Source organism: Nelumbo nucifera, chromosome 6 (genome assembly GCF_055504915.1).
Source record: "Nelumbo nucifera cultivar China Antique chromosome 6, China Antique-T2T, whole genome shotgun sequence".
Lineage (NCBI taxonomy): Eukaryota > Viridiplantae > Streptophyta > Magnoliopsida > Proteales > Nelumbonaceae > Nelumbo > Nelumbo nucifera.
In genome coordinates, this window is record NC_142654.1 from 10,009,949 (window position 1) to 10,025,328 (window position 15,380).

At 43.2% G+C, this 15,380-nt stretch overlaps 1 protein-coding gene across 3 annotated transcripts; it reads left to right on the top strand.

The window, feature by feature from the left end:
- The first annotated feature begins 2,274 nt into the window (after positions 1-2,274).
- On the top strand, positions 2,275-15,054 carry LOC104587387 (uncharacterized). Of its 3 annotated transcripts, none has more exons than XM_088889814.1 (3): positions 2,275-3,671; positions 12,709-12,799; positions 14,421-15,054. In XM_088889814.1, exons 1-3 carry the CDS (start codon positions 3,393-3,395, stop codon positions 14,534-14,536), a joined length of 486 nt encoding a protein of 161 aa, XP_088745940.1. In that variant the 5' UTR covers positions 2,275-3,392; the 3' UTR covers positions 14,537-15,054. The 3 variants fall into 3 exon arrangements, with proteins under 3 accessions (XP_088745940.1, XP_088745941.1, XP_010243285.1); XM_088889815.1 differs by having other exon boundaries at positions 2,276-3,671; positions 14,436-15,052; XM_010244983.3 differs by lacking the exon at positions 14,421-15,054 and having other exon boundaries at positions 2,793-3,671; positions 12,709-13,323.
- The last annotated feature ends 326 nt before the right edge of the window (positions 15,055-15,380 follow it).

Here is a 15,380-nt window from a genome sequence, read left to right on the forward strand (position 1 = left end):
CAGCTTTGAGTGTTTTTTCTGAGCGATTGTAAGATTTGTAATTTTCCTTTTGAGTGTTTGTAAGAGTGTGTTGTATTCAAAGTATTTTCATCGTCTTTTGTAAGTGAGAATTATATTTCGTTTTTAATATTGTTTATATCATTTTTTAACCTCAATATTATATCTGCATAGCATATTGATTCTCCATACCACTTTGGATCACCTTTACTGTTCATATTGATCTGTCAACAACTTTGAAGCCTTCTATAGAAGAAGACGAAGTTTTCTAAGCTCTATTTGAGTCTCATATGGATAAACTTCGTAGCAAATTCCTAGACTTAGACCCACTTGAGCTAGAAGAGATATCTCTTCGTTTTGCAGAAAAGATGAAAGACAAAAGTAAGGAAATATCGAAGGATGTGAAAACATAAAGCATCTGGTCTTTGAGCCCGCACTAAGGTCAATTATTGAAGAAAGTACTATTGAGAGATTATTTATTATCGTCAATAGTAAAAAGTAACCCACTAATGAAAAGGCATATCAAAGAAAAGATAAGAAAACATCTCAATTATTTAGATACTTAAAAAGAAAAATCCAAAATGAATCTTAATCATAGAGGCCTTCAGGATAAGCTCGAATAAAGTGGTTCCTCTCTGCCTTTCTCTAGAATCCTCGCCAACCTCTATAAAATGAACCCTTCTCCCAGTTCCCAAGGGTGCAAATTTTTTGGGTGCAACAACTTCGAGTACCAACGATAAGACTGGTAGTCTTATTCTTTGAGTGTTTTTCTAAGTGTTTGTAAGATTTGTAATTTTCCTTCCGAGTGTTTGTAAGAGTGTGTTGTATTCAAAGTATTTTCATCATCTTTTTGTAAGTGAGAATTATATTTTATTTTTAATATTGTTTCTATCATTTTTTATCTTCAATATTATATTTGCATAGCATATTGATTCTCCATACCACTCTGCATCACCTACCGGCCAAGAAAATCCTACACATGAAAAACAGGAGTTAGAAGAACGAACAATTACATTATTTGATCATTGTCCAACACATGGGATTTCTTCATCTATGACAATGATTTTTTGTCTATGGTTTGATTTGGCGAAGATTTTAGTATAAGAGTAGTCAGTCAACCAAAGGAGTTTCAATCGAGAAGAACTCAACCAAACTCCTTTGAAAAGCATATTGATCTCACTTAAAGTATTCAAGATGCATTTTAGTATCTATATTTTTCATTTTTGTTTTATTGTATTTTCCTCTTCTTCTCTATAGCGAATACAAGGCTTCACCCCATCTTCTTCTTCTTCCTTACTGAGCTAAAAACTCGAAAGGTATTGCCCTATTGTTGATGTACAAACAAAGACGAAGACATGGAGGATTTGGATGAAGACACGAAGGAAGACGAAGAGACCTGAGAGGATATGTTTACTTTTGTCTCTTCTCCTCAAGTTCCAACCGTTCCTCCCCTCCCCAACGACGATTTCACCCCGAAAAGCAATAGGGTTGCACCTTTAATGCCACAGGAACCCTAAACATCACTTCCACCCTCACCATTGAATCAATTGCCACCTTTACAACCTTCCCCTCTTTTGGAAGGCCAAAGAACAAGAAAAGGGACTCTAGCCATCGTCGATTATGCTCACGATGAAACAACAATGTCTCCCGAGGGAGAGGTACCTCTTGTTTTTTTTTTTTTCCTTTTTTTCTTTTTCTACATATGCTCTTCTATGTCAAAATATCTTTTAACTCCATAACTTTCCTAACTCAGAACTCGCTCAAAGTTAATTTCCTTATTTCATTGATAGTTTCTCACTATATTTATGACTTCGATTGTCTTGTTGCAGGAAGGAGAAATGGTAAGTTATGGTCGTGTCACATTAACTGCAGATGGTATAGCGAACATGCTTTTAATGCCAAATGGGTTTCCATAATTACTTGTTCTCCATTTGTCTAGTTTTTCGTCTTCATACGCAAGTATGCAATATGCTTAATGGTTTAAGATTCAAAATTGCTATCTCCATATCTTCAATACTTTCAACCTTCATTAATGAATGGATACTTGCTTAGTAGCAGTATTCAAGGACATAGTGGTGATATTGGATGTCTGGCTTTTGGATGCAATTTTGTTATACGGGTGCATATTGGGTTGCGTGATATGAAGAATTTGAACTACTAGGCTTAGGGCCATTGAAAATTTAACAAATTCCCAATCCAACCCAAGTTGCACCCCTATTTTTTATGATATATTGGATTTTTTTACCTATTTTCCTTACTTCTTTAATTTATTTGCATTTTTAAGTGAATTACAAGAAAAATCGCCTTCAGTAACAGTCTAATATATATCATAAAGAAAACAAAGAGAAAGAACATATGGAATAATGGAACAAAGGGTTAACAGGCCAACTTCAGGCTGGCCTTGACCATAGTTGTCAAATCATCTTTTTTGGCATTTAGGAGGATAGCCATTTCACTCCGAGGCATAGGATGAACAATGATCATTTCTAGACTATGTTAACTAACAGTAGGGTAGCTTTTATGGGAAAGTGTGAAGTAGAGGATTAAAAATCAAGTGTGGTCTCTAACTAAAAGATTTTGCCATGGATGAGAAATTGGGGTGTGGACGAACCTGTCCACGCTATATTAGGGTGTGGACAGAGCCGGTCCCATCCACACCCAACCGAACAAGACCAAATCCTATCTATAATTTTATGAGTTGGGCTTAGATTTTTAATCCACAGGCTAGATTTGAGCCCAAAATTTAGTTTTTTTTTTTTTTAATTTTCAGGCAGGCCTAACCCTTGGATAGCCCAAACTCAGTCTGAGCCCACTCTATCTTATCCCAACCCAAGCCTTGCTCAATTATAAATTCTCTTTTTTTTTGTAAATCATATATAACATTCATATTGAATTTAGTATGGCCTAATTGATCAATTCCGAGCCCGAATCAGGTCCAAACCCAACCTAACTCGGATTTGACATCGGACTCGGACCTTATGCTAGTTTCTTGGTTGTAAGAGTCATTAATCTTTCTTTAAAAAAGAAGAAAAAGAAAAAGCAAAAAAGCGATAGAGTCATCAACCAAACCAAACACATGTAACAGTGAGACCGTTGGAAAATATTCTAATCTAATGAATAGCATTGGTCCATCTTTTCACTGTGACCATCGCGTCGTCAACATATGCCGGTAGTCAAAAGATTTTATGGCGATCACAGCACCACGCGAAATCAATGTTAAATCAATGACTACATTTTTTTAATGGACCAGGTGGCATTTCGAGTCTTCAGGATAAGAAGAATCCACCGGAGGACAAAGAACAGGAGAAAACGAGAAACTTCACCGCGATCTTTTTGCCCGCCACCGTCGAAACAAATTGCAGTCGAGAGTTGAGACGTGAGAAATAGTTGCAGAAATGGCGGAGAGTGAAGAAAACAAAGCGGTTACAATCAAAGAAGAGGATAAACAGAAAGCACGAGGACCATGGTTTTCAACATTTCCAGCGTTTCGTATTATATTTCCTCCTTCCAAGCAAGAAACCAATGTTGTTTCAGTAGCAACCGACATAGTTGAAGAAAGCAAAGCACAGAAGCCAGATTTCGTGAGGTTTCCGGATGTGAGGACAGAGTATCCTCCATTGAAGTTGGAAGATGACGAGGTCGTGCAAGAATCGAGCTCTCGAAACATGTGGCAGGTTAGTTCTTCTCCGTCTCTTTAACTAAACCTACTTCATGCTCTTATTCGCTGCTCCGAAAGTTTCTATTCATATCTAAATCGATCATTTAGGGTTTTATTCTCCCTAGAAGTTTAATAGACTTCGATAAATTCGTCTTAAGTGTATATTATTAGATGCTAATATACGATGCTCTATACGACATGTTATTGCTGTATTTTATCAGTTTTTTATTTTAGTTTATTAAATTGACTCATTTTTTAGATGGTTTGCACCATTTTATTCTACATTATTCCCGTTTTAGGCCAAATATAAGGTATTGATTTTCCGGGCACGATGGCACTAGATGCTGCGTCTATTGCTCAAGTTGCAGATTCAATGCTTGACTGTTCTATTTTGTTGGACATCCATTAATATCAAATCCGTCTTTGGTTTTACTTTATGTTCTTCTTAAAAACTATGGAGCTTGTCATCTCGATTTCCGCATTGCTGAAATGGTGTTTTAACTTCGAAATAGGAGTATCTCTTTTCTTCCTGTAAGCAGCCTAGAGTGGGGCAGGTAAGCCACCAGCCTAGAGTGGGGCAGGTAAGCCACCTTCAAGGGGTTCTCACATCCAAAAGCTAATCATATTAGAATCGTCTGGTCTGGGGGATTCAGTTTAGTTATTTCGTATTTGATGCTCACGATGGTCTGTCAGGATGATTCTGGTCAAAAGAGAATAAAGTAGGGAACCGATGGGTGGAAACTGGCACCAGGACATATGGTCCATATACACCATTTTTTTCGATTGCTTATTCACTGGCCACCTCCTCCCCCTTCCCAAGTGTCCTGTAGCTCGAGTTGCAACCTCGCACCATAAAAGTGTCCATCAATGGCTGGGTGAGAAGAAAATGGGAACTTATGATTCTCATAAGTCATGCATAGTTGTAAATTGTAATGTATCAGTGTCTCACCATAAGTATAGAGGGAAGATAAGTGGTGCAGCTTACTCATTATTAGATTGGGATTCAGATGGACACCTAGGTACTCATCAATGTTTTTCAATTTTAAGGACTAATTTGATTGGGATAGCCAATGAAAGAAAGTTGAAGGAAAAAAAGATGGAGTGGCAACTAAACATGTCTATGTAATGGCTCTGTGGTTAGTAAAACACCACACATGTACCATCAGTGTTAAATAACACAAATACCCTGAAAATTGGCATGCATGAAAGTTCTGAGAGGTTACACATATCTATTAATAACTCTCTAGACTAGGATATATATTTTCCCTCAATCCATGGTTAAATGGTGAAAATGAAATGCTGTAATTGTAGGTAAAAGGAGTAAAAGGCAAAGGTGAAGTAGAAAGAAACAAGTGGATAAGCTGCCACCCACAAATGCCCTTAAATTGAAATCTTTGCCACCTAAGTACTTTCAAATCACTTTTGAAGTGGTTTAGGCTATATTTATAATGTCAGGAATTGGTGATTGTTGACCAGATTATGTATTGAGTATCCTGGTCTTTAATTGGTTTGATATTTTGACGTTCTTGAGCTTGAGAGAATTTGCTTTTCCATTTGTTTGGGCCATCAGATCATATTAATAGGGAATAATGGGACTTGTCTGTCATCAGTCTCAATTAGTCAATTATATCTATGATTTTTGTTGCTGTGGCAAAACAATAAAATGAGAGATTTCATACGATGCTTGAAGTGTTGGTTTTATGGTCAGTAACTCCTGGATTGGAGTGCAATTCATACTTTAGGAGGGTGATCAGCGTAGCTGAATTGGTGTTTAAATCTTGTTAGATCAGCATTTTAGAGTAGATGAGCAAGAAATGTGTTTATTGATGCCTGTTTAAGCACAAACACAATGCAAATGCCCATATTTTCATTTAGGGAAATAAGGAGATTATAGAAAAACCCTTTCAGTGTTTCCATAGTTTGGGGGCATGGCACGTTGCAGCAACCCCCCTCTGATGTGGCACATTGAAACTTTGAAATGTGAAAAAGCAGAGCATTTTCTGAGTTGCCACATCCTAATTGCAGCAAAACCTTTAATAACCAAAAGTAGTAGACTTAGACAACATTGTCTCTACCAAATGAGTTTTTTTGGCAGAAGCATTGCATAAATGCTGGGGCATTGCTGATTATGGTGAATCTGCTATGGCATAAAACAAAGCCATGCTTTGCAGCCAAAATAAAAGCCATGCCAAACACTGTCTCAGTGGCTCTTGAAATTTCAAATGATTCTTGAAGCATTTCTTTTGCTGTAAGACTATATTACTTTGGGTCTCCTGATAAGATATCTCCCAATTGGCTTGTCACCTACATCTGTCTTAAGCTTATTCTGTATCATTGACTAGGATAACAAATTGAGCTCTCTCTCTCTCTCCTTGCACTTTGGATTTTCTATTTTTGGGGTTATATTCTTAAGTTGTTGGTGCAGTTTTTTCTTCCCTTACTAACTAAAGAAAAAATATTTAGTTAATTTAATAAAAAAAGGCAAGCCTTATGAACACTACTCAAAACACACACACACACACACACACACACAGAACCAACCTTATGAAGGAAGAAATTAAATTGGACTTACAGAGGTGAATGATGAAGAAAATTAACTTGTTGTGGATTAGGTCTTTGGTGGATCTTAACTTGTGCTAGGGTGTTTTATTGCTCTTCTTTGTTATGGGCCCGAGCGTAGGATCGCGTCACAGGTCACTCCACCGTAGGAACCTCAGATCTTTCCTTGCCCTTGGACTTGCGTACAAGCCCTATTTTGACTATCTCGTGGGTGATTTGTCCAAGAGATCACCGAACTCTCCTTTACTCTCTTTCTTAACTGAATATTCGATATCTTCATTCAATAATGGCGTCTCCTTAAATAGGAGATTACAAGAGGAGGGTTCCTTGTTGGTTTTGGCTAGGTTAGTCCTAAACGGACTCAAACTCCTACTTCTATTTAGACTACTTTACTTTTAATGGTACTACAATTCCTTCTAAGAATAGGGGATAAGGGATAAGGCGCATTCTCTTGACGTATCCAGATAAGGGTGGGCCCACCCTATGAGCTGTTGTGTGGGCCCCGCTCTGCTGCTGCTGGTGTGCATGCACGCGGCTCATGGTGCCGCCGCCGTGCGGCGCGCGCGGTGCTGCTGCCGCACGATGCGTGCGGTGCCATTGCTACGCAGTGCGTGCGCGCGGCTCATGGTGCCGCTGCCGTGCGGTGCCGGTCGTGTGCGCACTGCTGCCTCAACTGCTGCCGTGTGGTGCGGGTGCTCATAACATCACTCCCCTCCTGGACTACGAGCTTGTCCTCAAGCTCGAGGTCTGGATAGGCGTTGTGGAGATCGGTCCAGGGGATCCAAGTTGCCTCTGCTGGAGGTAGTCCTTCCCATTCGACTAAAACCTCGAAGGTGCCTTGATGGATGCGGGACCGGATAAGGGCACGGGGCTGGAGGATAGGTCTGCCGTCCTGCAAGGGGGTAGGGGAGGCACATGGTTGGGAGGAGTGCCAACATAAAGCTTTAGGAAGGACACATGGAAGATGTCGTGTGGATCCTGCTGTGCTTTGGGAGCTCGAGTTGATAAGCTACCTTTCCTATCTTCCTTAAAATCTTGAAGGGCCCGTAGAATTTGGGGGCCAGCTTAGGGGGCCCCCGACGCCTGAGAGATAGCTGCCTGTATGGTTGGAGTTTCAGCCAAACGTACTGCCCTGGTTCGAAGGTGACTTCGCGGTGCCGCCGATAGTAGGTGTGTTTCATACGTGCCTGCGCCTGTTGTAAGCGCAAGGAGACTTCGGCCAGGAGGGCATCACGAGCTTGGAGGCTGCGGTCCACTTCTTCCAACCGCGTTGAGCCCGGCTCATAGGACAGAAGGCGTGGAGGATCTCGGCCGTACACAACTCTGAAGGGAGTCATTCCAAGGGAGGAGTGATAGGATGTATTGTAGCAGTATTCAGCCCATGGGAGGTACTCCACCCAGCGCCGCAACTGGTTACCCACGAAGCAGCGAGGGTACATCTCAATTGTCCGGTTCACCACCTCTGTTTGGCCGTCTGACTGTGGATGGTAGGCTGAGGAGAAGGCGATGGCCGTGCCTTGTAATCTAAAGAGCTCCTTCCAGAATGTGCTTGTGAAGATCGGGTCCCGGTCATTGACGATGGACTCGGGGAGTCCATGTAGGCGAAAAATGTGGGTGAAGAAGGTATGGGCGACCGAGACTGCGGTATAAGGATGGGATAAAGGGAGGAAGTGAGCATATTTGGAGAACCGGTCCACTACCACGAACAGGACTGACTTCCCCCCGACTTTGGGCAGCCCTTCGATGAAATCCATGGCAATATCGGCCCAGATCTGCGTTGGGAGGGAGAGGGCTTGGAGTAGGCCTGCGGGGTGTAGATTTTCCCATTTTTGCTGTTGGCAAACTGTGCAGTTCTGGATAAAGTCCCGCACTGAGGTCCTCATAGCTTGCCAATGGAAGTCAGCATGAATGCGATGCAGCGTTTTTTGAATGCCCTCGTGTGTCGAGTGGTGTATACTGGCGATGATGGAGGGAATTAGGGGGCAATCGGCGAGTAGGTAGATCTTCTTTTTGTAGAATACCAGCCCATCGTGGAGAGACCAGCTCGGGTTAGCAGACCCAGACTGTATTTCTTGGACCAGGTTGTTCCATTCTGATGACTGTGGCAGTGTGTTCCGAATGTCTTCTAGCAGGGTGGCTCGTGGTTGGGAGATCGCATGGAGGAGCATACTATCTTCTCGTCGGGACAGGGCATCTGCTGCACGGTTCAGGGATCCTGCCTTGTAGTCCACTCGGAAATCGAAACCCAGAAGCTTGCTGACCCAATGTTGCTATGGGGAGGTGGTCAGTCGTTGTTCCAGCAAGTATTTGAGCCTGTAGTGGTCTGTTTTGACGACGAAGGGTCTGCCCCACAGGTATGGCCTCCAGTGTTGCATTGCCTTGGCTAGGCCAATGAGCTCGCGTTCATAAGCGGGTAATTTGAGATGGCGATCAGCTAGCTTGCGGCTGAAGAAGGCTATCGGGTGCCCTTGCTGCTGAAGGATGGCTCCTATGCCTGTGCCGGAAGCATCACACTCGACTGTGAACTCAAGATCAAAGTTCAGTAGCTGGAGGACTGGTGTGGAAGAGAGGGCTTCCCTTAGGCCTACGAAGGCTGCATCGGCTATGCTATCCCAGTGGAAGGCATTTTTCTTGAGTAGGTTGGTAAGCGGGGCTGCTAACAGGCCGTAATTCTGTACGAACTTTCGGTAGTACCCTGTTAGCCCTAGGAACCCACGGAGGGCCTTGGCGGACTGTGGCCGGGGCCAGTCCTTGATGGCCTGAATTTTGGAGCTGTCCACAGTTACACCTTGCTCGCTGATTACATGTCCAAGGTAAAGGACTTGGTGTTCCCCAAAGGAACACTTGGATCTTTTAAGGAAGAGTCGGTGCTGCTTTAGGAGCTCGAGCACGACCCGCAGGTGTTGAATGTGTTCCACCCACGTCTTGCTATAGACCAAGATGTCGTCGAAGAAGACCAGTACATATTTACGGAGGTGGGAGTGGAAGACTTCATTCATCAGAGCCTAGAATGTGGAAGGTGCGTTGCAGAGGCCGAATGGCATAACTAGGAACTCGAAATGGCCATGATGCGTCCTGAAGGCAGTCTTTGCTACATCTGCGGAAGACATCCTGACCTGGAAATAGCCTGACCTGAGGTCTAATTTGGAGAAGAATTGTGCGCCGTGGAGTTCGTCCAATAATTCGTCTACGATGGGGATCGAGAACTTATCTTTGACGGTTCGGCTATTGAGTTCCCTATAGTCCATACAAAATCTCCAAGTCCCATCCTGTTTAGGTACCAACAGGACTGGGGAGGAAAAAGGGGAGTGACTGGGCCGAATGATCCCCTGCTGTAGCATCTCTGCGCATTGCTTTTCTAACTCATCTTTCTGTCGGTGGGGGTAGCGATAGGGCCGAACCACGACCGGGTCTGATCCTACAATTAGAGGGATCCGGTGGTCGCAGGCTCTAGGAGGTGGGAGGCCCTTGGGTTCTTGGAAAACGGCTGAGTATCGGTGAAAAGTCTCTCCACATCAGTTGTGCGCGAATTCTCCCCCTGGAGTGCATGTAGTTGTGTCTTGGTCCTTGTCCGGGTTCCCTGCCAAGTAATCGGTTTGCCATCTAAGTGGAAGGTCAGGGCAGTGAAGTCCCACAGGATTGGGCCTAGCGTGATCAGCCATTTGACGCCTAGGACGATGTCAAATTCGTCCAAGGATAGTACAAATAAATCTGCTAGGAAGGACTCTTTTTCAACCTGAATTCTGGTGTTCTTGCAGATACCGGGGCTGTGGACTCTTTCCCCGTTTGCCACGGCTACCTGTAGTTGTGTCCTGACTTCCATGGGCAACTCTAACTTGCGGGCCGCCTGATTGTTGATGAAATTGTGGGTGCTTCCGGAGTTACCAGAATGCGCACCGGTTTCCCCGTCACTAGCGCCCTTAGTTGCATTGTCTGGGAGGTTTTGATCCCTGTGATTGCGTGAAGTGAGATCTCGGGTTCAGTTGGTGATGGCTCTTCCTCATCCTCTTCAGTCTCGTCTACTAGAAGGCAGAATAGTTTCTTGCATCTATGCCCTGCGGAGTATAGGTCATCGCAATTGAAGCACTGCCCCTTCGCGCGTCGTTCTGCCATCTCGGCTCGGGACAGACGCCGGATGGGGGGTGACACCCTGCTGCTCCCTGTCTGTGATACTGATCTGGAGGGGTTACCGGTGTGGGTCCTCTGCTTCTTGTTGGGCGCAGGGGTAGACACTCCCGCTGGCCTTGACGGTGCTCAAGTCGTGGCTGGCCGTCCAATGCTGAAGGGTCCGTGAGTAAGCTGCATCTTCCGTTCAAAGGCACGGGTGAGGTTCATCGCCATAACCAGATTTAGGGGGTGCTGCATCTCTACGTCTACCCTTAAGGGTTCTATCAACCTTGCTGTGAACATGTCCACTTGCTGATTTGGTCTAACCGTGGCCGCTCTGGCAAGCAAGGTTTGGAACTGGCGTTGATATTCAGCCATGGTTCCCATTTGCTTGAGATTGATTAGCTCACCCAGCGGGTTGCTCGTCATCGGGGGTCCAAACCTGAGGAGGCAATAGGACCTGAACTGCTCCCAACTGAGCCCGGGTTCTTCTTGCTCCACGCGATAGAACCAGAGCTGTGCCTCTTCCGTAAGGTGGAAGGCTGCCAGGCTGACCTTGTCTCTGTCATCCGTGCGCTGGTTGCGGAAGAACTGCTCGCAGCGGTACAACCAACCTAATGGGTCTCCAGTGCCGTCGTAAGATGGAAATTCAAGCCGGCTGTACTTGGGGACAACTGCAGTCGTCGGTGTTGTGGCTTGATGTTCGTTGGCTGATTCTGTCCTGTCCGTGCGGCGACTGCTGGTAGAGGCTAGTCCCTCCGAGTTCTTTTCTTTGTTGGAGAGGAACGCTTCTAACAGGCGACGCAGCTCCCGAACGTCATCTTTGACCTCTCGGACCTCCATACTGGTTTCTGCGAGCTTATGCTCCAGTTCATGGACTCTGAAAGACAGCGGCTCCTATTCCCCCATGACGGTAGGCTCTGATACCAAGATGTTATGGGCCCGAGCGTAGGATCGCGTCACAGGTCGCTCCACCGCAGGAACCTCAGATCTTTCCTTGCCCTTGGACTTGCGTACAAACCCTATTTTGACTATCTTGTGGGTGATTTGTCCAAGAGATCACCGAACTCTCCTTTACTCTCTTTCTTAACTGAATATTCGATATCTTCATTCAATAATGGCGTCTCCTTGAATAGGAGATTACAAGAGGAGGGTTCCTTGTTGGTTTTGGCTAGGTTAGTCCTAAACGGACTCAAACTCCTACTTCTATTTAGACTACTTTACTTTTAATGGTACTACAATTCCTTCTAAGAATAGGGGATAAGGGATAAGGCGCGTTCTCTTGACGTATCCAGGTAAGGGTGGGCCCACCCTATGAGCTGTCGTGTGGGCCCCGCTCTGCTGCTGCTGCTGGTGTGCATGCGCGCGGCTCATGGTGCCGCTGCTGTGCGGTGCCGCTGCTGTGCGGTGCCAGTCGCGTGCGCACTGCTGCCTCAACTGCTGCCGTGTGGTGCGGGTGCTCATAACATTCTTCTTTTATAAACAAGCACCTGCAGTTCTGCAAGCCCCTAAAGCATTCTTTCTGGCTATTATACCTTGTGAATTTTTTCTTCTTTTCTCAGGACCCTCCCTACCCACACCATAATAATCAAGGGAACTTACATTTGCACAATATTACAACCCGTAGGGTGACTGCAGGTGGGTTTGTATTAGAATGTCATTTTCTTTTATCAATAATTTGTATTGGAATACTATCCCACTTTTTGCCTCTTTGTAGGGGTTTTATTAAGCTCATTTTCCCAGTTAACGCTCAGCCAAAACCCCTATCAATATTGAATAGGCAAAAAGTAGGATAGTATTCCGATACAATTTACTGGCAAAAGAAAATGGCATCCTAATACAAACCCACTTGCAGTCACCCCATGGATAGAGGCCTCAAATACAACTCAACCAGATACAATTGATGGTATGCCTTAACTGAGGAAATAGGCTCAAAAGAATCCCTATAAAGAGGCAAACACGTTTGCCTATGAAGGATCCCTATAAAGAAAGCAACAAGTGTAGAGCTTTTTGCATTTCTAAACTGGATATTTTCTTTCACGTTTTATAGATGTTTGTTTGAGCACATTATGGATTTTCTTGTGGTTTTAATTGATGATGGTATGCAGAGGTTAAGATTTAGTTTACTCTTCTGGATTTTGTATTATAAATTGTCATTCCAAAATCCAAACTTTCCAATAGTTTTTTTTTTTTTTTTTTTCGGTTCAAAAAATTGTAAAAGAATGTCAGAATTAGTTCATTAAATGTTTGACTACCACATATTTGTCATCTTGTTCGATTAAAATTATTCACCGTCAAGCTGTTGGGTATATGTGTAGGTGCCACCTAGTCGTTCCTAGTTTTTCACATGGGGGGTATATAATTAGCCTTTTTTTTTTTTCTCTCAGGTTTATGCTCTTGGAGGCTTCATGATTCTAAGGTGGATATGGGCCAGATGGAAGGAGAGGAGGGACAAAGATGACACATCGGGTGAACGAGGTGACTAGCATCTTTATTCCTTAGCCTTTATACATCAATGGTCGTCATTTGCAAAGAGTCACCAATGTATCATTCTACCTACGTGGAGAAAGAAATCGCTGCCTAACAATTTGACCAAGTATAGAAATGGCTTTTCTTTGTTTGCTTTCTAGATCATACTGGAGCTTGTTTCTCTCTGTCTAGTTTTGTAGCCAACGTGTTGGGTTGGGTTTGAGTTTTTTCCCTTTGGGTGCTGTTGGTTTCAAATTCAATTCACCCATTCAAAAAGGGAAGGTGAAAGCAACGATGCTTGCTTTGTCGATACTACATGTTAGTTGTCCGGTTGTCCCTCTCAAATTCGTGTATTGGTGGGCCAACGAGCAGCGACCTTTGATTGGCTTCAGATGGCAGAGAGAGAGAGTGTGAGTGTGTGACAGTTCATCGGTTCATCCATAAATGCTTGGTCAACATAGCAAAGTCGACAACAGCATCTACTTTGGTTTGTTTACTACAATAGGCGATTCTGCTTTTTTGTGTTTCTTAAATTGAGTCCCATTTATAGTTTCATTGGTTCCATTGTTTGCTATGATGCAGACCCATCGTGCTTTATAGGCCAATATCCATTTGCTTTTCCTTGCCTTCTTTTTTTTGGCCCCACATGGAGCCTGGAATTGCTACTGGAAGAGCTGAAAGCAACGATGTGGCCAAGTCTGCAATTCTCTCTCTCTCTCTCATGGTTTTCAAACCGGACCTAACCGAACGGTTGGACCGAAAAACCGGGAACCCCATAACTGTTATTTTGCCAAAAACCATTGATTTGGTCAGCAAACTACTGACTTGGGCGGTTGAACCTTTCAAACCATCCAATAGTTTTGGTTGTTTTAAATTTTTTTTTTATATTTTTTTGTCAGAACGGGCCATCTATTTGGTTTGAACGGTTGGACCATTCAACCCGGAAACCGGACCCCTAAATGGTTTGTTGTCCGGTTTAGTTTATTAGAGGTTTGTGAGGAATTAAGCAAAGTCAAGCATGCTTTACCATGGTGTAATGATACCGTAAGCAACCTAGCGCCTCATAGTTGAGAGGCAATCCATAGGCTGTTTAGTGGGCGTTTGACAACCATTTTTGCTGAGCTGGCAGTTGTTTTAATCAACCATGTTCTTGAACACCCTCTTAGTTTTTTCATAAATCATAATTTTTAGTTATTAACCTCAACTATCTAAGGTATTACTTTTAAGATCCATTTAGTTTGTTGGAATAGGGGTCTTGAATTTGTTTCAAAAAAAGGAATAGGGGTTTTGAATGGTTCCATCCCGATTCCAACTGTTTGGTTGGATGGAATTGGAACCCTATTCTCATTCCTGGTGAAATGGTATTCCCTTATTTGAGGGAATAGTCATTCCTTCTCCCTCCCTTGAGAATGACAATCCAATTCTGGTTCTGATTCTGATTCTAGTCTGAATCAAATAGGTGAGGAGAATAGACCATTCCGGTTCCAATTTTAATTCCAACTGCTTCAAATTTCATCTCTAATCACATTTATTCAAAATTTAATTCACATTACATCAAATAGCTGAATGAAAAGTTGGATATTTTGTGCTTGTTATTTAGAAGTAGTGAGTTGTTTTTACATTCTACCAGATAATCATTTAACAGCTTCCTATCATGAGGCCGTGTCTCACCGTTTGTGGTCTGGTAAACTAGTGGAATTATTTCATTTGCACATTAGAGGTTTGGTCTCGGGCTGGCGAGTATGAGAATGCAGGCTTGAGTCTGAGAATCAAGAGTGGCCATTCTCCAAAAAAATGTCAGTCTGGCGACTCTGGCCTTCCCAAGACCCCTGATAGCTGGGATTAACGTGTTGAGTAATAATGGTTTTTAGACATTACCATGGGATCTCATACAAGCAAAAAACTCTACACACTCTGAAAGTACGATCATTCAGCTACACAGTGGGAACATTTATGTATTTAATATACATGCATGGGAGATACTCTCACAAATGGTTAAATGCCATGGGTGCAGAGTTTTACTTGCGGGAGATCTGGGCTCTGCTCTGCCACCTATACATTGGTTCTGGATGAGCTAGATCACAGGCCAAATGGGGTCCCAGAGATGGATAGAAGATGAGCTAAAGGACTATTACCCAATTCTGCTCCATGCGATCCAAGTTTGGGAGGGGTGGGGAGTGGACTGGATATATAATATACCTAATGATTGGCATTTTGTACAATGTAGCGGCCAGTTGATAACAGCTGAAGTTGCTGAACCAATGATTTATTGCTTTGTCTTTCAATGGATAAAATAATTAAATAAAAAAATGTTCAAAGGTGTATTACTCTACCTAATTTCACTTTCAGTCATAACTAGTCCACAATTTCTTTAAAAAGTCGTTCACTAAAAGACAAAGCAATAAGCCTTTCAGTTCAGCTATTTCAGCTGTTATCAAATGGCCCCTTAGACCTCAACCCGCGATTCTCAAAACAATGGACCCTTGAGAAAGCGTTTCTCAAAACAATGGACCCTTGAGAAAAAAGACAACTTAGATGATTGATATTTTGGACTATGCATTTGGAGGAAGAAGAAAAATATCTAAAAAAG

Excerpts from the sequence above, each read along its gene's own strand:
- LOC104587387 (XM_088889814.1), top strand. The coding sequence starts at position 3,393 with ATGGCGGAGAGTGAAGAAAACAAAGCGGTTACAATCAAAGAAGAGGAT. Across the intron at positions 3,672-12,708 it reads GCTCTCGAAACATGTGGCAG|GTTTATGCTCTTGGAGGCTT; the intron begins GTTAGTTCTTCT and ends TTTTTCTCTCAG. Across the intron at positions 12,800-14,420 it reads TGACACATCGGGTGAACGAG|ATAATCATTTAACAGCTTCC; the intron begins GTGACTAGCATC and ends ACATTCTACCAG.